Consider the following 23,976-nt stretch of genomic DNA (forward strand, 5'->3'; position numbering starts at 1 on the left):
ACGTTCTTTAGGTGATTAATCTCGAACCTTAAGTGGTCCTCGTCAGAAACAGTTTTGGCTCTATATACCAACGTGTTCAAAACGGCTCTCTTCTGAGCAGGGTGATGGAAACTCTGTGCGTTAAGATATAAATCGGTATGCGTCGGCTTACGGTATACAGAGTGGCCAAGACGCCCGTCCGTCTGTCGTTGTACTAAAACGTCTAAGAAAGGCAGTCTCCCTTCCTTCTCCATCTCGACAGTGAACTGGATGTTCGAATGGATGCTGTTCATGTGTTCAATGAATTCTTTAAGAGCTTCTTCGCCGTGTGGCCAGATCATAAATGTATCGTCAACGTAACGATAAAATAAGGACGGACGGAGGGGAGCCGAATTTAGTGCACGTTCTTCAAAATTCTCCATAAAAAAGTTAGCCAATGATGGAGACAACGGAGAGCCCATTGCCATGCCGTCTGTCATTTCATAAAATTTATTACCATACAAGAAGTAGGTGGTCGTCATCACGTGCCGGAACAATTTTATAGTTTCAGGAGGAAAGAGATCCGCCAGCATTTTCAAAGTGTCCTCCACAGGAACTTTTGTGAACAGCGACACCACATCCAGGCTGACTAAAATGTCATTAGGACCAACTCTAATATCTTTGATTTTCTCAATGAACATCTGGGAGTTTTTGATGTGATGTTCACACCGGCCAACTATAGGAGTCATCAACTTTGTTAAGTATTTGGCCAGCTTATAAGTAGGAGAACCAATTGCACTGACAATAGGTCTCATGGGAACATTATCCTTATGGAGCTTCGGTAGTCCGTACAACCTAGGCGGTCGAGGAGCTCGGACTCTGAGATTTTTTGTAATATCGTCTGGAAGCCCGGAATTCTTCAGTAACTTCATGGTTTTTCTGCTGTACGTCAAAGTTGGGTCCCGTTTAAGACACTTATACGTACTGTCCTCCAACAGTGAAGTCATTTTTCTATGATATTCGGTAGTATTAAGGACCACGGTGGTATTTCCTTTGTCAGCTGGTAATATGACAAGATCTTCATCCTTCTGAAGTAAACGGAGCCCCTCCCTCTCCTCTCTACTAATATTAGACCTGGGAGGCTTAGCTGAGGCCAAAAAGCGACTGGTAACAAGTCTCACTTCGTCGGCGTCGTCCTGTGCAAGATGCCGCACAGCCTGTTCTACTCCACTGATAAGATCCACGATGGGTATAGTACGTGGTGTAGGAGCAAAGTTCAAACCTTTATTAAGGGCCGAGATGGCTCCTTTGTCCAGGTTCTTGCCCGATAGGTTGACGACAGTGCGTGCTGTTTCATGCGCTGACTCTGATCTTTGCACAGCAACAAGACGCTCAAATTTGTTTACTTGTCTAGCAGATGTATTACTAAGATGAGCTCTTTGATGAGCAGCCGTCGTCATATCGACCCACTCCCAGTCAAACGGCGAGAGAACAGTAGATAACAAAAGATGGCAACTGTATAAGCTTCGTGCATTAAGATCCAGTTCGTACCTTGTGTGTCGTAATCTTTCTCTGACGATCGCCCGACTTGTCTTCTGTAATATATTCTTCATTCCAACCGACTTGATATGGTGTTTAACCACAGCAAACTTAGGCACAATCTCCTTATCGCGACAGCGTTGCAGAAATGCCAAATTACTCCGCAACTGTGCATATTTGACGCGCAGATTCTCCAGGTGACGAACCTGGCGTGCGATGTCCTCCCCGTAGAGGAAAGTAATATGAGAACGAAGTTTTTCGCGGCGGCACTTATGTATAAAATATTCTCGGTATTCTTGCCACGTCAGTTCTGGATAAAATCTCGAGCTTTCGACGATTACCTCCATCGTCATCGTCAGGAGCTGACTGTCTCTACTGCTGCTATGGTAGCCTCTATATAGCCCGAAGACGGCTTCTGATTGGTCGGATTCTGATTGGTCGGCGATTACGTGCTGCTGTCTCAGACGGTGTCACTGAGTGCGCCGGTGGCGCCACCGCTTCCGTTTAAACGTAAACCTTGGAAGGAACGTCTCTGCTGCTTCTCTGCATCAAGCGCTCGTTTCCACGCACAGCTCAGATGGTATCCGCTATCGCGGTTAAAGTTCTTTTGACTCATTCTGATTTCAACAGCCTCCTTAATAACAGAATCCCAGTACGTGGAGGCATGGGACAGAATTTTAGTTTCATCGAACAATATTTTGTGTTTGTTCGTGAGGCTGTGCTCCGCAATTGCCGATTTCTCAAGCTCTCTATTTTTAATGTGGCGTTGGTGTTCTGCACAGCGGTCGGAAACGGTACGAATAGTCTGACCTATATAATTGCTTCCACACTCACAGGGTATATTATAAACACCGGGGACCCTGAGGTCGAGATTATCCTTAATAGGGCGCATCATCTCCTTAATTTTCTTAGGAGGACGAAAAATCGGTCTAATACCACGTCTACGCAGGACTCTTCCTATTTTGCTGGAAATTGCGCCACAAAAAGGAAGAACCGCAATCGGTGTTTCATCCTGTGAGGTTGCAGCATTACCACGTTTCCTTCTTTTGGAGAACGCTGCCTTTATATCGCGTGCACTATAGCCGTTCTTTCGGAACACGTTCTTTAGGTGATTAATCTCGAACCTTAAGTGGTCCTCGTCAGAAACAGTTTTGGCTCTATATACCAACGTGTTCAAAACGGCTCTCTTCTGAGCAGGGTGATGGAAACTCTGTGCGTTAAGATATAAATCGGTATGCGTCGGCTTACGGTATACAGAGTGGCCAAGACGCCCGTCCGTCTGTCGTTGTACTAAAACGTCTAAGAAAGGCAGTCTCCCTTCCTTCTCCATCTCGACAGTGAACTGGATGTTCGAATGGATGCTGTTCATGTGTTCAATGAATTCTTTAAGAGCTTCTTCGCCGTGTGGCCAGATCATAAATGTATCGTCAACGTAACGATAAAATAAGGACGGACGGAGGGGAGCCGAATTTAGTGCACGTTCTTCAAAATTCTCCATAAAAAAGTTAGCCAATGATGGAGACAACGGAGAGCCCATTGCCATGCCGTCTGTCATTTCATAAAATTTATTACCATACAAGAAGTAGGTGGTCGTCATCACGTGCCGGAACAATTTTATAGTTTCAGGAGGAAAGAGATCCGCCAGCATTTTCAAAGTGTCCTCCACAGGAACTTTTGTGAACAGCGACACCACATCCAGGCTGACTAAAATGTCATTAGGACCAACTCTAATATCTTTGATTTTCTCAATGAACATCTGGGAGTTTTTGATGTGATGTTCACACCGGCCAACTATAGGAGTCATCAACTTTGTTAAGTATTTGGCCAGCTTATAAGTAGGAGAACCAATTGCACTGACAATAGGTCTCATGGGAACATTATCCTTATGGAGCTTCGGTAGTCCGTACAACCTAGGCGGTCGAGGAGCTCGGACTCTGAGATTTTTTGTAATATCGTCTGGAAGCCCGGAATTCTTCAGTAACTTCATGGTTTTTCTGCTGTACGTCAAAGTTGGGTCCCGTTTAAGACACTTATACGTACTGTCCTCCAACAGTGAAGTCATTTTTCTATGATATTCGGTAGTATTAAGGACCACGGTGGTATTTCCTTTGTCAGCTGGTAATATGACAAGATCTTCATCCTTCTGAAGTAAACGGAGCCCCTCCCTCTCCTCTCTACTAATATTAGACCTGGGAGGCTTAGCTGAGGCCAAAAAGCGACTGGTAACAAGTCTCACTTCGTCGGCGTCGTCCTGTGCAAGATGCCGCACAGCCTGTTCTACTCCACTGATAAGATCCACGATGGGTATAGTACGTGGTGTAGGAGCAAAGTTCAAACCTTTATTAAGGGCCGAGATGGCTCCTTTGTCCAGGTTCTTGCCCGATAGGTTGACGACAGTGCGTGCTGTTTCATGCGCTGACTCTGATCTTTGCACAGCAACAAGACGCTCAAATTTGTTTACTTGTCTAGCAGATGTATTACTAAGATGAGCTCTTTGATGAGCAGCCGTCGTCATATCGACCCACTCCCAGTCAAACGGCGAGAGAACAGTAGATAACAAAAGATGGCAACTGTATAAGCTTCGTGCATTAAGATCCAGTTCGTACCCTGTGTGTCGTAATCTTTCTCTGACGATCGCCCGACTTGTCTTCTGTAATATATTCTTCATTCCAACCGACTTGATATGGTGTTTAACCACAGCAAACTTAGGCACAATCTCCTTATCGCGACAGCGTTGCAGAAATGCCAAATTACTCCGCAACTGTGCATATTTGACGCGCAGATTCTCCAGGTGACGAACCTGGCGTGCGATGTCCTCCCCGTAGAGGAAAGTAATATGAGAACGAAGTTTTTCGCGGCGGCACTTATGTATAAAATATTCTCGGTATTCTTGCCACGTCAGTTCTGGATAAAATCTCGAGCTTTCGACGATTACCTCCATCGTCATCGTCAGGAGCTGACTGTCTCTACTGCTGCTATGGTAGCCTCTATATAGCCCGAAGACGGCTTCTGATTGGTCGGATTCTGATTGGTCGGCGATTACGTGCTGCTGTCTCAGACGGTGTCACTGTGTGCGCCGGTGGCGCCACCGCTTCCGTTTAAACGTAAACCTTGGAAGGAACGTCTCTGCTGCTTCTCTGCATCAAGCGCTCGTTTCCACGCACAGCTCAGATGGTATCCGCTATCGCGGTTAAAGTTCTTTTGACTCATTCTGATTTCAACAGCCTCCTTAATAACAGAATCCCAGTACGTGGAGGCATGGGACAGAATTTTAGTTTCATCGAACAATATTTTGTGTTTGTTCGTGAGGCTGTGCTCCGCAATTGCCGATTTCTCAAGCTCTCTATTTTTAATGTGGCGTTGGTGTTCTGCACAGCGGTCGGAAACGGTACGAATAGTCTGACCTATATAATTGCTTCCACACTCACAGGGTATATTATAAACACCGGGGACCCTGAGGTCGAGATTATCCTTAATAGGGCGCATCATCTCCTTAATTTTCTTAGGAGGACGAAAAATCGGTCTAATACCACGTCTACGCAGGACTCTTCCTATTTTGCTGGAAATTGCGCCACAAAAAGGAAGAACCGCAATCGGTGTTTCATCCTGTGAGGTTGCAGCATTATCACGTTTCCTTCTTTTGGAGAACGCTGCCTTTATATCGCGTGCACTATAGCCGTTCTTTCGGAACACGTTCTTTAGGTGATTAATCTCGAACCTTAAGTGGTCCTCGTCAGAAACAGTTTTGGCTCTATATACCAACGTGTTCAAAACGGCTCTCTTCTGAGCAGGGTGATGGAAACTCTGTGCGTTAAGATATAAATCGGTATGCGTCGGCTTACGGTATACAGAGTGGCCAAGACGCCCGTCCGTCTGTCGTTGTACTAAAACGTCTAAGAAAGGCAGTCTCCCTTCCTTCTCCATCTCGACAGTGAACTGGATGTTCGAATGGATGCTGTTCATGTGTTCAATGAATTCTTTAAGAGCTTCTTCGCCGTGTGGCCAGATCATAAATGTATCGTCAACGTAACGATAAAATAAGGACGGACGGAGGGGAGCCGAATTTAGTGCACGTTCTTCAAAATTCTCCATAAAAAAGTTAGCCAGTGATGGAGACAACGGAGAGCCCATTGCCATGCCGTCTGTCATTTCATAAAATTTATTACCATACAAGAAGTAGGTGGTCGTCATCACGTGCCGGAACATTCGAACATCCAGTTCACTGTCGAGATGGAGAAGGAAGGGAGACTGCCTTTCTTAGACGTTTTAGTACAACGACAGACGGACGGGCGTCTTGGCCACTCTGTATACCGTAAGCCGACGCATGCCGATTTATATCTTAACGCACAGAGTTTCCATCACCCTGCTCAGAAGAGAGCCGTTTTGAACACGTTGGTATATAGAACCAAAACTGTTTCTGACGAGGACCACTTAAGGTTCGAGATTAATCACCTAAAGAACGTGTTCCGAAAGAACGGCTATAGTGCACGCGATATAAAGGCAGCGTTCTCCAAAAGAAGGAAACGTGATAATGCTGCAACCTCACAGGATGAAACACCGATTGCGGTTCTTCCTTTTTGTGGCGCAATTTCCAGCAAAATAGGAAGAGTCCTGCGTAGACGTGGTATTAGACCGATTTTTCGTCCTCCTAAGAAAATTAAGGAGATGATGCGCCCTATTAAGGATAATCTCGACCTCAGGGTCCCCGGTGTTTATAATATACCCTGTGAGTGTGGAAGCAATTATATAGGTCAGACTATTCGTACCGTTTCCGACCGCTGTGCAGAACACCAACGCCACATTAAAAATAGAGAGCTTGAGAAATCGGCAATTGCGGAGCACAGCCTCACGAACAAACACAAAATATTGTTCGATGAAACTAAAATTCTGTCCCATGCCTCCACGTACTGGGATTCTGTTATTAAGGAGGCTGTTGAAATCAGAATGAGTCAAAAGAACTTTAACCGCGATAGCGGATACCATCTGAGCTGTGCGTGGAAACGAGCGCTTGATGCAGAGAAGCAGCAGAGACGTTCCTTCCAAGGTTTACGTTTAAACGGAAGCGGTGGCGCCACCGGCGCACACAGTGACACCGTCTGAGACAGCAGCACGTAATCGCCGACCAATCAGAATCCGACCAATCAGAAGCCGTCTTCGGGCTATATAGAGGCTACCATAGCAGCAGTAGAGACAGTCAGCTCCTGACGATGACGATGGAGGTAATCGTCGAAAGCTCGAGATTTTATCCAGAACTGACGTGGCAAGAATACCGAGAATATTTTATACATTTTTTCATATGTCGAATAGAAAAGGTTTATAACTGTTACAGGCATAATTTCCTCTCGTCGCACTGTAGCCAAAACTTTATCACGTGGATGTTACAGTACATTGCTCTTGTATAGACCCTCTATATACTCCTTCCACCTTTCTGCTTTCCCTTCTTTGCTTAGAACTGGGTTTCCATCTGAGCTCTTGATATTCATACAAGTGGTTCTCTCTTCTCCAAAGGTCTCTTTAATTTTCCTGTAGGCAGTATCTATCTTACCCCTAGTGAGATAAGCCTCTACATCCTTACATTAGTCCTCTAGCCATCCCTGCTTAGCCACTTTGCACTTCCTGTCGATCTCATTTTGAGACGTTTGTATTCCTTTTTGCCTGCTTCATTTACTGCAATTTTATATTTTCTCCTTTCATCAATTAAATTCAACATTTCTTCTGTTACCCAAGGATTTCTACTAGCTCTCGTTTAATATTCTGTGGTTTTTGCTTGCCCTGCAACATGGAAATTATATGTCCTAGAGAAAAACTGAGTAGGATCTATTTTGTAGTAAATGTAATGTTGTTTCATGGGAAACATTTTCGCTGGTATCTGTGGTTTTTGAGTTGAAGAAAAACATAACAGTGCTCTTTAAATGCCCTCTCACTACCGCACATTGACACCCCACTTTTAGTAGATTGTTCATGACACTCCTTCCTACCATTGTATTAAATTTGTGACTGCATTAATTTTTTCACATATTCAGTTTTTTTTATCTTCAATATTATGAAAAGGATAGTTACTAATCACCATATAGCAGAGATGTTGAGTTGCAGATAAGCACAACAAAAAGACTGTCACAAAATAAGCTTTCGGCCAACAAGGCTTTTGTCAGAACTGAATGACAGACACACAGACACACTCACGCTACACTACTCACACACACACACACACACACACACACACACACACACACACACACACACACACACGACCACAGTCTGTGGCAGCTGAAGCCGGACAACAAGCAGCAGCAGCACATGATGGGAGAGGCAACTCTTTTGTCTTTTTGTTGGGCATTTCTGTGACTCAGCAGCTCCGCTATATGGTGAGTATCAACTATCCTTTTCATAATATTGTTACATTCCTTCTGGATTTTCCACTGTTTTACTCTTCATTGATTGAGCTACAATCAGTAGAAGCTGCCTTGAAAAAAAATTAATTTGAAGGATGTTGTCTACTAGTTTGCAGCTTGGAACCTTTTAAAATCAGAAACATAAAAAAAAGTGTTGAGAAATTCTCTTAGAAGAAAACAAAAATAAACAGTTGTTATATCTCATTCATTTTTCTGGGTGCAAAGATGCAGATGACAGTAAAATGCATATGTGTTTGAAACAGCACAGTCAGTATGACATACTTGGCAGTGCTATTGTGGAAATGGTAAATATAAAGGAAACAGCGATTCAAGTTATGAAGAGAAATAGGACGATTTTGGTGGCAACGAAGCAATTCATAGCGATGCAGTCTATTAGCACTGCATTACGCGGAGCACAAGAATGTGACAACCGCAGCTGACGTTATGCTTCTACAAAGATAATTGTAGTACACTCCTAAAAACAGATGTTGCTCACAAAAACTTAACTATTGATTCCTTTTTCCAAAAATAAAATTTGTACAGTAGTAACAGCTGTACACAAATTTAAATAATAACTATGTGTTTACAGTACAATGTAGTATCACATACTACTACCACTGGTGATCAGTCTATATGTCCCCTCTGCCACTGTTTACATCATATATCATCAACAGTGTATCTTAAGGCAATCATATCTTGACATGTTGCTGCGATTTTTCCTTCTACTATCCTTTCAAGTACAGTTTGCATCAACAATGCAAGCCACAATATTTTCCTAGTCATGCAATAAAACCATATAATTTAGCAACTGTGGCTATTTCACATCTAACCATTGTTGCTATATACTCTGATATTTCATTTTGTTTTGTTTTTTTTACAGAGAATATTAATTGCAAACAGCTTTCGGGGGAAAAATATTTTATTGCAACAAGGACTGAAGAGTTATCATGGCAAATTAAAACAGTATGTGACAATCAACTCAAAACAACATATTCCTTTCTTGCATCTAATCTCTGTGATTGACCAATCCAATCATAATCATGCCTACTCAAACCAGTAAATCTACAGTCTCTCTGTGCTTCACCTCCAGTACTTCAAACTGATTGGTGATCTTATAGCAGAGATGCCCACTAAAGATACAGAGTTTGATAACTCAGGACTTAAATAGAAATCTCTGTAACATTATTATGAAAAGGATAGTTACTACTCACTATATAGCAGAGATGTTGAGTCACAGAGGGGCACAACATAAAGACTGTTGGAAAATGAGTTTTCAACCAACAAGGCTTTCATCAAAATAAGATGACAAGACACACACACACACACACACACACACACACACACACACACACACACGCATGCACACTCACACACACGCAAACACAACTCACACACATTCCATCCAGAGTTTTCCTTTGTTCATTCTCTGTAACATAATAGATACTGTGCATATGCTAATTATTTTATTGATTTATAACAATTTGTAAACAAAAATTACTGAATCCTAACAATTCATTAAATGAACTTGTGCTATGTTGTAGCCACCACTGCAGAGCTATGCAAATGGAGAGATCCTTGGCTACCACATAAACTACCGGCAAGTTTCTGGACCAGGCGGTCAGGGGCAGCAGCTGCAGCGCACTGTCAGGGGTGCACATAGGTTGGAAGTGCTGCTCACTTCCCTGGAACACTACACACGCTATGAGGTTACTGTGCGTGCTTTCAACCAGGTTGGCTCAGGCCCTGCATCACCACCTCATTTTGTCACCACTCTCGAGGGTGGTAGGTAAATATTGCATGGTTTGTGTTTTCTGATGCTTATCATAGTACTTATAAAATAAAGTCAGGTATTATTTGAATGGGGTAACTTAATACAAACATGAATAGAAGTGAATGATACTCTTAATAAATATCAATGTAAGTCACTAGTACAATATCATAAACAAAGGGAATCACACATAGTTTCCAATATAAAGTGTTGCCCAGCTCTCATCTATGCAATATATAATATATATTAGTGAGGAAGAAGTCACAGCAAGCAGGCGCTAACTAGGTTTTTAAATTTATTCCCTTGCTCTCTGCCGGTTTTTTACGTTCTTGCATACGTAAATCGAGGGTGCATATTTAGTGCAAAACAACAATTTATGGTTACTTATGCCTTCTGCTTTCTTCTTGCCAGTATAACTGCAGAATTATTACCAGAATGCATATTAATTCACTTATTGCTGATATTCAACGATCAAGATTTTATAATCTCATTATGCTAATATGTAAATATATCACTGATTTAATGTACACAACTCTCACCATGAATATCACAAGGAGGAAACCTTCAGGAGAGCATAAGAAGTCAAGTTACACATTAACAAAAGAGAAGCACCTGTTGAAATAATAATTTAACACTACACTGTTACATAAAAACTGTATTTAGAAAGGCTAAATTTAACACGTAAAAAGTAGTAAGGCAGCTACCAGTATACTTTAAAAAGCTGCTGCGTCCTCAGTTGTGTTACATTGTCCTCTTTAAAATTCTGGCACAACACATATAATTGACCATTTCCTGTTTACCAAAAGACTGACAGTCAACTACATTTGTAACAACAGAAGCCTGAAGATGTACTTTACATGCAATCAGTCCTCCAATATAGATGATCGTGTAATTTGTAGAAGCCATTAACAAGATATATTTTGCTTCGAATTTGTAGGTATTGTTGTGCTACAGAGTAGAAAAGGAGAAGAAATCAAAATTTTTCTTAAGTTCATGCTATCAGAGATAGCCACGTGCAACACCTGACAGAGGTGGTGACAGCTATGCGGTGGAAAGAAACAAGCAACACTGTAAGCTGGTCACATACATAAGCAGCGCATGTTGCTCCATCAGCACCGACTGCCAGGCATGAGTTACACATTTAGCAAAATACCCACAGACAGAGAGAGAGAGGGGGGGGGGGGGGACTGATTATATTCGTTAGCTCTCATTACATGAAGCAACAAGCTTTATCTCAGATGCAATAACACCTTTCAGAGACTTGACAGCGCAGTTGAGAGCCTGTAACAAACTGTTAAGCTAACACAGTGGAATGAGGACCAGTGCCCACAAGCAAAGGAGGGGGTCACATTCAGTTGTAACGAACGAAGCCTCACATCAATCACATCCCACCCGTCTCGATAAATATTGCAGGTTTCCAGCTCTGTATTCTGTTGGGCATTAGAATCAATGGTGTTTGTACTGATGCACCCAGTTCAATGACTATTATGTAGTGACATTGATGTATTAGATGTTCAGCACATCTCAGGAACATGCAGCTTGCCATTCCCAAGTTGACAACATCCTAGTAACCATGATGTGTTGGGCATGGTGGTCTAGTGGTAAAGCATTTGCCTGGATATCAAGAGGTCGCAGAACTAAATTCCAGTTGGACCATGCATTTTTCAGCCTGCATTTTAACCCAGCCTTCATTTCACAATGATGTGTGGAGTCACCAGAAATGATACATGGTTCAGAATTCTGTCAAACTGTGAGCCCCCTTTCCCCAGTTGGAAAATTGGGGCATGTTAGGGACATGCAAGTGGCCGAAGTGGAGTCCAATTGAAAGGCTTGCATCAGGCCAGTGAGCCACATGAAATGATTAGTTGTTACCATGACCTGCCACTCACAGGACTTCACATTGGCCGTCAACTAACACATCACTGATGGGGAGACTAAGGTCTACCAAAACCAGTGCATCACACAGTGCTTAACACACTAACATCATCATCATCATCATCATCAATTCTGTATGAAAGAGTCATTTGGTGCTGCTGTTCCTGATCATTGCAGCAGAAACTTCTGGGGGCCAAGGGCCAACCTAAATGGGGTGGGGGGATCATGATCAGTTGACCACATGACTTCTGAAAGTGTGGTACATCCCAATGGGTCACTGTGGGTCATCGCCATCTTCCAGAACAGGATAAAGTATGCTCAAGTGCAGTGTGGGGCACATACAGCCTCGCCTGTAGACTGCCAGACAGCAGCTAATAAGACTTCAGCTGAGTTGCAGAGTAATGGCCTTGATGATAGCCATTTGAGCTGACAACAGGAGTCAGTGGAATTCCACTGTATCACTGGCACAAGGTGTCACCCGAGGCTGACAAAAAGACACTGAACTATAAATCAGAATCAATAAATGTTAACTTTCTAATCATGTTTTATTTGTGCCAAAAGATGCTCTACAGGTCCACATCACCATCCTGCAAGCTAGATGTGACTCTGCTCGACATCCACAAAGTTTGGCATCAGAAATGGTTCTTCAGCAACATCAACATGACACTGATGTTCTTTAGTGACCAGCTATGACTGCAAAGCAGTGAGTCAAAAGAGCATTTTTTACTGGCCTTTTTATTTTGTTGTTTTGTAATGGCCAGGTTTGGACATAGAGATTGGCATATAATGTGGAAAATTACTTTTGTAAAAACCTACAGATCTATCACAACTTCGAGGCAACTGCAAGGAAACTTATTTGGTACCCATGATGCATAATAGCTATAATTTGAATGGATATAGTGTGCCATGTATTATAATGGTGCTAGTAACTTGCACCACTTGTAGGCATTGTGATCATGCAGCACATGATTGTACCAAGTGCCACTGGTCAATGAGACACAAATATTAGTTAAGATTATTTGTATGAGTTTTGGGTGTGATAGTCTGTTGAGCTTGCTTTTAAAAGAGGCAGTGTTCATTATTAATCCTGTAAGTGTAAAAGTAGTGTGAGCTAGGAAGACGAGATTAGTATGGAAGATCAAGGCCCCTATAATGTCACTCCTTAAGCACAACAAGTAGTAGATCAATAATTTATTCAAGACGACATTCATTAAAACAGCTAACATACAATCAACACGTGGCCATCTTAAAACAATCTCCAAAATGACCAATGGCTTCCTTCTCAAGCAATCAGCAAATTAGAATTACTTAACGAACAATGTGTTTTGCTCCTTCGTCCCCTCAAGCATGTCCTAGCACCTCGCGGCGAGTCCCACAACCAACTCCCTGAACGCAAATACCTGCCACCAGATCACAACAGGGGCAAAGATCATAGTACAGCCAGATAATTGATAGTCGTCCAAAGAGATGGTGTGCCAGAAAAGGCGCACCACAGCTCAACCTCCCCCGCTCAAACCTGTCCAGCTTCCCCCCCCCCCCCCCCTTTTTGTCTTACCACCGCTGAAAGAAGGGAAAGAGACTTATCTGACAGGCTTGATTTAACTAAAGTGTACTCTGAACCTCTTGCCCGTTGCAAGCTCCTTAACTAACAAATTAGCAGGACCTAAGACTCTGGTGACAACACACAGTCCCAAGTAATGCTGCACAAACTTACGAGTTCCCATAGCATGAGCATTCCGACCAGTGATGTTCTTAGTAAACACCTCATCCCCGGTCTTAGCCTGAAAAACACTTCTGCCTTGGTTATAACATTCAGCTTGCCGACGATGGGCTTGTCAGGTTCAGCTAAACTGGTGGCTGTCCGACCTTTGCTTAACGTGATTCAGAAGAATAAAGACGTTCAGTTCAGCAACAATAACTTTATTGCGAGCGCGTATCTGACGACGCCCGGCCTGCATGGACTGATGGGAGTTACGAAATTTGCTTCCGGCCTATACAGAAGCATCCTTAATCCTCGGAAAACTTCCGTAGTTAGGAGAGAAAACAGTACTCGTCCACACAGTCCAGGAGGCACGGAACTACTAACTCAAAAAACAAGGAACATTAATAATAAACAGAACGTATATAAAAGCTAGAAAACACAGCGCCTCTAGAGGCTGGGCGCGGAACTACACGAACATCGTGTACATTAATTACAACTGCACAGCACTGCACTGACACACGCGCACACACCACACACACACACACACACACACACACACACTTCGGCGAGCTTGAATTAGCCCGCGGCAGCGTCGCTACATCAGCCCCCCGGGCGGAAGCGGAGCGTCGGCGTCGAGATACCGCATCGGAAAGTGCACCCGACGTCCAGAACAGGTCGTCCTCGTCGGTGGAGCAGGAACAGCGTCAGGAGGCGGATGTTGTGCTGCGTTGGGCGGCGGATGTTGAAGAGCCGGCGCCGGAGCTATGGCGTCAGTGTCTGGAACAGCGGTAGGTGGATGCCTACGACGAGGTGCTGCTAGTGGTGTGTCAGGAAAAACATACGCAGGTTTAACCCGATTAAACGCAACAGTCGTGGTTTTGCCGTTCACTAAGATATCCATGGTGTGGGCACTGCGCCGTAGCACTTCATATGGACCAGAATAAGGAGCTTGTGGAGGCGGTTTAACGCCCTCAGTGCGAAGCATGACGTGACGGCATTGTTCCAGGTCCTGGTGCACGAAAGTGGGCGGCTTGCCATGACTTGTGGCTTTCGGAGGGCGAATCTTTGATACATGGTCCCTCAAGCGTCGCAAGAAATCCAGCTGGCCAGTAGGAACTGTCTCTGTGGAATCAGCGTCTACAAAGTCACCAGGAAGGCGCAGTGTTCTCCATAAACCAGTTCCGCCGCTGACGAGCCCAGGTCTGGTTTGAAAGTCCAGTGTTTCTCCATAAACCAGTTCTGCCGCTGATGAGCCCAGGTCTGGTTTGAAAGTCGTCCGTAAGCCTAACAAGACCACTGGTAGTGCGGTTGTCCAGGTTTCTTCGTGGCACATCAGCGCAGCCTTCAAACAACGGTGCCAGCGTTCGATCATTCCGTTGCTTGCTGGGTGATAACTTGTGGTCTTATGGTGGGTGTAACCACAGAACTTGGTCAGCTGTGAGAACAAGTCTGATTCAAATTGCCGTCCGCTGTCAGTGGTAATATGTAGAGGGCACCCAAATCTTGCCAACCAAGTCATTGCAAAAGCGGAAGCTAATGTGTCTGCTGTGATATTATCCACTGGCACTGCCTCCGGCCAACGTGGAAAACAGTCGATCGTTGTAAATAGATATCTTTGTCCGTTCGAAGGTGGAAGTGGTCCAACTACATCCAAATGAATGTGGGCAAAGCGAGCGGTGGTAACAGGAAAATCGCCGATCAGTGCATGTACATGGCGGTCAATCTTGCAGCGTTGGCACTGAAGACACTCGTGGCAGTCTTTTTGCATGCCCGGCCACACGAAACGTTGCGATACTAGGTGGAATGTTGGGCGTACCCCTGGATGGCACAATCCATGTACTGTATCAAAGGCTTGTCTTCTAAAAGCCGGCGTCAGAAAGGGACGAGGTCGGCCGATAGAAACGTCGCAGTATAGCTGTGTATCTTCCCCCGGAACACAACGAGTTCCAGTTGCAATGCAGAAGCCGTATCTTTAACATAGGCAAGGAGTTCTTCGTCGTCTCTCTGTGCCTGTGCCAGTGCAGGAAAGTCTATGGCACTGGAAACACTGCTGATCTGTGACAGGCAATCCGCAACAATGTTGTCGATCCCAGAAATATGTCTAATGTCGGTAGTAAACTGGGCCACGAACTCAAGGTGATGAAATTGACGGGGAGAGCAGTTGACATTATTCCGACGGAAGGCGAACGTGAGTGGCTTGTGGTCTGTATATATCGTGGAAGTTCGCGCTTTCACTTGGGGGCGGAAATATTTCACTGCTTGGTATACCGCCAGGAGCTCACGGTCATATGTGCTCCATTTTCTCTGTGCAGGCGAAAGCTTGTGGGAATAATACGCCAGTGGCTGCCATGCGTTGTCCGACCATTGTTGTAACATGGCTCCGATCGCCGTCTGGCTCGCGTCTACGACAATTGCTAATAGCGCGTCGACCCGTGGGTGTGCGAGAAGCGCCGCGTCGGCCATGCTCTTCTTTGTTGCCTCGAACGCAGAACACATGTCCTCTGTCCACTGTATCAGAGACTTGCTATTTACTTTAGGGCCTGAAAATGCCGCCGCCAAAGGTTCCTGCAGCTCCGCAGTGTGAGGAAGGTGTCGTCGATAAAAATTGAGCATCCCTAAAAAACGACGTAATTCTTTGATCGTAGTTGGTCGGGGTAGCTGCAAGATAGCGTCCACCTTCTCAGACAGAGGAAGAGAGCCTTCAGCAGAAATCTTATGGCCAAGAAATGTCACCTCTGACTGCCCAAAAACACACTTTTCCACGTTCAAGACGACACCGTAAGGCTCCAATCGCTCGAAAATCTCTTGCAGATGTTGTCGGTGTTGTTCGTGGTCAGCAGAGAACACTAACACATCGTCCAGGTAGGCGAAACAAAACGGTAGCCCCTGGAGAACCGAGTCTATAAACCTTTGCCAGGTCTGAGCGGCATTGCGTAAACCGAAAGTCATAAATTTGCTTTCAAATAAACCGAAAGGCTTTATTATTGCAGTCTTTGGAATGTCGTCATTGGCCACCGGAAACTGTGTATACACTTTAGCGCAGTCCAGAACTGTGAACACCATGGCACCATGTAAAGCGTGATTATAATCCCTCAGTAACAGAACGGGATATCTGTCCGGCACAGTTCACGCGTTAAGCGCACGGTAGTCACCGCATGGGCGCCAAGCTTCACCCTTCTTTGGAACAAGATGTAATGCGGAGGACCACGGGCTCTTAGATGGCCGCATTATGCCCTCGCGAATCATGACGTCAAATTCCGCCTTCGCTATCTTCAATCGGTCTGGAGCGAGACACCTAGGTCGGCATGCTACTGGGGGACCATCAGTCGTTTGAATGTGATGCACCGTGTCATGTGGTATGAACCTCGGAGCGCCGGGTGGCCTGGTCAAGTTCGGATAGTTAAGCAGTAATTCAGCGTACTCACCCTCCGTAGCATTGACCAACTTGGCACTGTGCGTTGCGGTGTTGCGATGGAAACCCGTGACTGCTAAGCCAGTGACGCTGTCTACCAAGCGTGCGTTCGCGACGTCCGGCAGCAGGTGATAGTGCTCCAGGAGGTCAGCCCCGACGATCGCCTCTGTGACGTCAGCCACTGTAAAATCCCACTCATACGCACGACGTAGGCCGATATTAAGCTCCATCCTCTGTGTGCTGTATGTTGCGATGGAAGAATTGTTGGCAGCCATCAGACGGAAGGCAGTTTGCGGGCGGCAACGATGTATGGCTGTTCGTGGTATGATACTCAGGTCCGAGCCAGTGTCAATTAAAAACTTTATGCCGGAACTCCTATCGGTAACGAACAGGCGCTTGGAGGATAACTGGCAGTCGGTTGCGCCTATTGTCAACCGCCGGTGGCGTTTGGGTGCGAGCATGGCGATGTGCATTTCCTTGCCTGATCGTCAAATCGTCGGTGGTACCAGCACAACAGTACCCTGCCTTGCGGAGTGGTAGTACCGCCGGAAGATCTGCTTCTCGAACGCCGCCGTCTGTATCGGCTTCTTGTATTGTCGTCGTCGACACGTGCAAGCAGCGCACTGACCTGGGTGCACAAAAGCTCAACCTTGGCAGCGAGTGAATCATGATCGGCCCATGCTACAGACGTGGTACTGTTTGCACTGTTGTCCAACGCCGCGACTAGGCTGACCTGAGCCGGTGTGATCGCGTCCTGAATCCGGTCTGCTAGCTGCCCCACGTCATCCAGCGGCATGTCCGTTTGTGAGGCGATTATGGCTTTTATTTGCGGCGGCAATCTACTGCTCCACAGCATTCTGAGCAGACTGTCTGGCACAGTAACGGTGTCGACTTTACTGCGTAGATGTCTCAGGTATTGAGAAGGCTTCCTGTCGCCAATTTCTTCCTGCGGCAGAACCTGACGTATCCGGTCCTCTTGTGACGCGGCCACCCGTCGAATCAACTCTGATTTTAGCCTGGCATAAGCTCCAGCCAGCCTCGGACGGTATTGTGATTATGTCCTGCACCTCGGCTGCATAACGTTGGCCGCCTTGGCTCACAATCACACACACCGGCGAGCTTGAATTAGCGCGCGGCAGCGTCGCTACAGGCTAACTCCATTTTATTTCAAGCACATTGCAAACTTTCCCTAAGGGTATCCAGAGTAATGGAAAATGGCAACACGTCATTGATCTGCCAAAATTTGAAGAGAGGGGAATTGACCGTATATGGCAACATTAACTCAGCCAGAACTGCCCTAGAAGTTTCATGCTGGGCCGTGTTGAACGCGGAATTTAACCACGGGAGTGTAGTATCCCACCTACTGGGGGATTTGGCATGGTAAATTATAAGCACTGCCTTTAGGTTACAGTTAACCCTTTCTGCCAAGGATGATTGTGGATAGTAAGGGGTGGTTGTAATATGCCTGATTCCACTATGTAAACAAAACTGTTTATACTCTCTTGAAACAAAGGCAGGGGCATTATTGCTAATGAGTTGTTTTGGGGGGGGGGGGGGGGGGCCAAACCATGAAAAAATATGGGTCAGATGATGTATGGTTATACTTGCAGTGACCCCAGTACTGGGCAGCAACCATACAAAATGCAAAAAGTCGTCCACAACGACGAAACTGTAATGGTACATTCCCTTAGTCCTAGGCAAAGGTCCTACAAAGTCAATAAACATCTTATCCTTCGGTCACTGCTCTCTTTGAGATTGAGGTAGACCCAAAGATGGATGAAAATTGGCCTTGCTCCTACAGTCATCACACTGACTGAAGAGCTGCTGCACATCACAGTACAGAGAAGGCCACGTCACATGGGCCCACACCTTGGCCAAAGTTTTATAGAGGCTGAGGTGCCCGCCTAGTACAGAATTACGGAAATATTGAAAGAGAGGTGAAACTAAATCAAGTGGTAAGCAAATCCTAGCATCTCTGGGCTTACCAACCTCTTTACAGAGTATCCCACTCTTTAAAGAGTAACCAGGCAGGCCTTCGCCAACAGTAACCTTCCACTAGATCGGACCCAAATACGGATCCTCATTCTGCTTGGTTTTAAGGTCATTGAATAATTGAGGGATCTCTGTGAGCTCACTATTCACCACTTGACTAGCTGAGTCATACTCTCCCGCATGGTTGAGATTTGAGGTCTTCACTAGACATCCTGCTAAGAGCGTCAGCTACCTGATTGTTGGAGCCTTTAATATGATGCACCTTAAAAGGAAAGGCTGAAATATGGACTACCCACCTAAAAATCCTTCCGGTATTTTGAGGCCGCACTAGGACCCAACTCAGTGCTTGATTGTCAGTTTCGAGGATGAACTACCTATGTTCTAAATAAAATCAAAATTTCTCCAAGGTGAAGAGCACTGCAAGAGCCTCACACTCATAAGCAGAATAGTTTAACTCTGTAGCGGTGAGCATCCTCGAAGCAAAGGCAAGGGGGCGCTTCATGCCCTGATCGTCTTGAAGAAGGACAGCTGCTATCCTGGCATTGGAAGCATCAGTTTTGACTCGAAAACGTTTCTGGAAAACTGGAACTGCCAAAATAGGAGGGTTCACAATTCTGTTCTTAATCACCTTGAAATCACTTTGTTGGCTGTCTACCCTGATAAACTCTTGGCCTTTCTTTCGCAAGTCATTGAGAGGTGTAGCGAACTAAGTGAAATTGGGGATGAACATGTGAAAATAATTCTCCATGACAATAAAACACACGACCTGCTTCTTTGTCCTTGAAGGCAGAAATTTCTTGATCTCACTGGTCCGCTCTTGATCAATTCTAACTCTGTCACCTGAGACAAGATGGCCTAAAAATGAAACTTGGTGTCTAGCAAGAGTAATCTTAGCCGGCTTAACGGTCAATCCAGTGGAACGAAATCTACACAACACCTGCTCAAGATGGGAAAGTTGTTCTTTGGAGGTTCGGCTATACACCACAACTTCATCCAGATAGTTATACACACACTTAAGTTTTAAATCTCCCAAGACATGGTCCAACAAGCTTGACAATGCTGCAGCGCCAGTAGCCAAACCAAAGGGAACACTGTTAAATTCAAAGGGATTCCAGTCCATGCAGAATGCGGTAACATGTTTTGATTCCTCACTAAGGGGAATCTGATGATAAGCTTGATTAAGATCAAGAACCATCTCGCCCCTGAAAACCAAATAAAATAATTACAAATATTGGGTAAGGGAATGCATTCCAACATAACCTTCTTATTCAATAACCAATAATCAACTACAGGTCTATAATCCTTACCGCTGGCTTTAGGAACAAGAAATATTGGTGAAGCGTAAAACAAGGTTGATGGTCTGATAAAGCCCTCCTGCAACATAGTGTCATATGGCGACTGCCAAACTGGTAGCCCATCATACAAATGAATGTTATATTCAATCACGCTAGTTACACCAAGTTCTCAGAAAGCACGTCAGGAAACTCATCTAACAGTTCTATTAACTGATCCACAAGATCATCAGGAAGGTGACAAACCTCCAACCTGTTGGCTTTGCTGCCTACCATACTGACCAAGTTAGAATGATCACATGCACACAGCACTATCTTTTCCTGTGGTTTCAACTTAAAGCTTAATGTGTGACTAGTGTAGTCTAATACCAACCCGGTGTGCTGAATGAAATAGCAGCCCAGGAGTAAGGCTATGGCTAATCCCTTACCCACCAACAAGATAACTGGCCATGTAAAATCACAGACTGATAGGCTACCCTGCACTTCTCCCACCACAGGCAACTTGTCCCCAATCGCAGTGTGACAGTTCTGCCAGGTAGGTCCCACAACAGATAACCTAATCAATCGATGTAACTCCAAATACCATTTATGGTCAATCAAGGACACCGAACTTCTGGAATCAAGCAGTCCACAAAGGGGCTCTGTTCCCACACTAGTACAAATGTAGGGGAGAGGGGGCATACCGGGAGCACAGATATGTGCACATCAGAAGGGTAGCTTACGATCACTACCTCCTCTCTTCCTATGGCATCAGAGATTTGCCTGCGATCCCTTAAGAATAGGGCAATCGCACACTAAGTGATTAGTGTCGTCACAGCAAAAACAATGCTTCCTAGTCTGCACAACAGGCTCAGCACATAACTTGCTATTCGCTGGAACTAAAGATACTGTCCCTGTGCTATAATTAGTACTACACTGGGGATCAGTGAACATGAGGGCCTGAATTGACTCCACTACTTGGTCCAACTCCGAACGGCTTAGTCAGTCATCTAGCAAAAACTAGCCGTGACTGATCATCAGGGTGCATCCCCCCAAGAACGTTAGATATGACAACGGACTCAGCCATAGACATATCCAGAGCCAACATTGCGTTGCGGACCCCCTCCATGTATTGTTCTAATGTTTCAGCAGAGCCTGCACTTGCCAAAAAACTTGCACGCAAGTTCGATTCACATTCGTGCTGACAATTTCCTAGCTATAATTATAGTCCTCAGATATTTAATAGACTGCTGACTTGTTAAACTTCCAAAACTAATACATTTAACACTCCTTTAGTTAAGGGATACAGTAGCAAGAGAATTACCTTGTGCGGGACACGCAAGGTATCAGCCTGAACCTCCAACTTGGCTAATAACCACAAAAGCTCTTGAACCTGACACAAATTATTGACAGATAATTCCAACAATCCAGTAAATAAACACATAATGGGATTGGGCAGTTCAGCAAACCCATCGAAGCCTACCTGACTGAGATCCTTTATGTCACAATTCTGAGTGTAGCTAGGCCCTGACTACCAACATCCCCTTGTTCTGAACTAGCGTCTTCCATATTTAAACTTAGGGCCATGGTTCTGGTTTGCAAATTTTCCACATGACTCGTAACCTGTTTTATTTTCTGCCTCTTGGCATCTTTAACTACCATGCAATCAAAATCTCTTAAATGGTTCCCCAAATGAACTAACTGGGAATGTATACGAGATATTTGCCTATGTGTTGGCTGGCTATCCTCTAAAAAGGCAAGGTTGTGGTCTATCTCATCAATGGCACTCAAAATAAACAATGCAAATGGTTCCACAAAATGAAGGCACCAAAACCACTTACAGCTCCAATGGAGAGCATTGTTCGAGATGGTCTCAAGGAAATGGTCTTGTCCAAGAAAACAGGTACCAAAGCAAGGCAACGAGCAGCACCCAGAGTTGACATCAGAAAGCTGCACCACAACTCACAACCATCCTGTGAGGTAGTCCGGCCACGCCGCTGCTGGCCGAGTCCACTTGTTTTGCTCCTTTGTCCCCTAAAGCACATCCTAGCACCTCGTAGCAAGTTCCATGACCAACTCCCTGACTGCACATACCCACCACCAGGTCACAACAGGGGCAAAGATCATAGTACAGCTGGGTAATTGATAGTCATCCAAAGAGCTAGTGTGCCAGAAAAGGCACACTACAGCTCAAGTAGTATCAAGTTGCAAAAAAGATACTGGAAACATGACCAGGTAATACGAGTGATACTGTAGCCACTCTTGTGGAGCAGGTATCAAAATTGTCCAATAAGCTTGTATAATTTTGGGATGTACACTGTGCATCTCCGGAATGGATTAATCAGAGCAACTTTAGAGATAGTGGATGAGTATGATATTAATAGATCAACATATGATCACAGCCTTAAGCAAACCATCAACACATCTGCGCTACGTAGTTTGTCACTTCAAAGATAGTGAACAGGAAGCCATGGAAACATTGTTATTAGTAAACTCAGACTTGTTTAACTCACATGGTCCACTGTCAGCAACACTCATACCATGACTTCACATTCCAACAGGCGATAATACACCAATCTACAAGTCGTATACAATAGTAAAGCACCTGCAACCACTGGTTGATTAATTTATATGTCAACAACTAACTGAAGGCATCATTGATCATTGAACATAGCGATAGCCCATGGTCAGCCAATATTTTCATCATACTGAAAAAGTCATCCGATGGCTTCTGTTGTGGCTAGCATTTCCTAAATGTGCACACTATAAGAGATGCCTGACCAATCCTAAACATCATGGAAATATTAGACAAGTAGAAATAATATCTTAAAAGGTTATAACCAACTTGAAGAATTTCCAGACGACAGGACTAAATAGCATTTGCAGCACCCTCACATGATTATCAAAACCACAGGAAGCCATTTGGATTATAAAATGCTGCTGCTACATTCCAGCACTTGTTAAATGGAGAACTCCATGGGTTGAAACCAAACATATGAGTGATATATCTTTGTGATACAGTAGTCTATTCCAGAAACATAGAACAGTGTGTTAAATGCTTTGATGATGTGTTCAAAAGACTGAAAACAAGATGTCTTACACTTATTGTAGAGAAGTGTCATTTTGTCCACACAAAAGGTAATTAACTCAGACATATTATCAGTCAAACTGGAGGAAGGATGGGTCCTCATTTCATGTCATCCATACACGATTTTGTAACACCACAGATACACACAGTTGCAATCACTTATCATACATTTTTAAAAGGCTTTGCTGAAATTGCAGAACCATTAACTCAGTTACTTTGCAAGGGAGTTAAGTGTCAGTGGACAAGAGTGCGAAGAAGGTTTACAGAAACTAAAGGAAGAGCTGATGTCAGATCCAGTGGTAGTATTGCCAGATTTCAAGAAGTAATTCATACTTTCCTGTGATGCTAGTAGCTGTATGTTAGGCTGTATTCCGTGCCAGAATTACAAAGGAAAAGAACACCCTGTGACATACCAGTATACATCCATACAGATGAACAAGATTGAACTAAATTACTCAACAATGAAAAAGAGATGTTGGCAGTGATATATGGAATTCCTATTTTTGTTGTTCTTTATAAGGACATAAATTTAAAGTGATAACAGATCACACATCCTTGAATTGGATGTTATGCCTAAAATACCATCCCAATCAATCAACAAGATGGGTACATTGAGTGAGTTTGATATTGAAGTGTTTCCAATGCAGGAGTAAAGCATACAAACACAGACAGCCTAAATAGAAAAGTAGTGGTATTACAGGCATTAGGTAACAGTCAAGCAGATTGGGAAAAGTGCAGGATTCGAACGCAGTTTCAGTTTATAGCACATGAGGGCTTACTGTGCTGATCTACACACTGAGATTCCTGCAACACAGAGAACTGAAGTATTACAATAGGTGCATCACCTTGCATTATTCATCATGGTGACAGGAGCACACCTGGTAAATTAGTTGCAGAAAAGTTTTGTGGTAAAATAGTGTATTGACATAGAGTAATAAAAAACTGCACCCCATATGTGCAAAGAGCAGATTTAAGTCAT

The 23,976-nt window shown here is 44.4% G+C and overlaps 1 protein-coding gene across 1 annotated transcript in view; it reads left to right on the plus strand.

The window, feature by feature from the left end:
- Nucleotides 1-23,976, plus strand: part of LOC124616368 (Down syndrome cell adhesion molecule-like protein Dscam2) — a 445,499-nt gene that overhangs the window by 199,578 nt on the left and 221,945 nt on the right. Inside the window, exon 16 of the mRNA XM_047144679.1 lies at nucleotides 9,431-9,671. Coding sequence (XP_047000635.1) covers nucleotides 9,431-9,671 — 241 coding nt within the window. The remainder of the gene's footprint in view (nucleotides 1-9,430; nucleotides 9,672-23,976) is intronic.

The sequence above is a fragment of the Schistocerca americana genome, chromosome 5 (assembly GCF_021461395.2).
Source record: "Schistocerca americana isolate TAMUIC-IGC-003095 chromosome 5, iqSchAmer2.1, whole genome shotgun sequence".
Classification (NCBI taxonomy): Eukaryota; Metazoa; Arthropoda; class Insecta; order Orthoptera; family Acrididae; genus Schistocerca; species Schistocerca americana.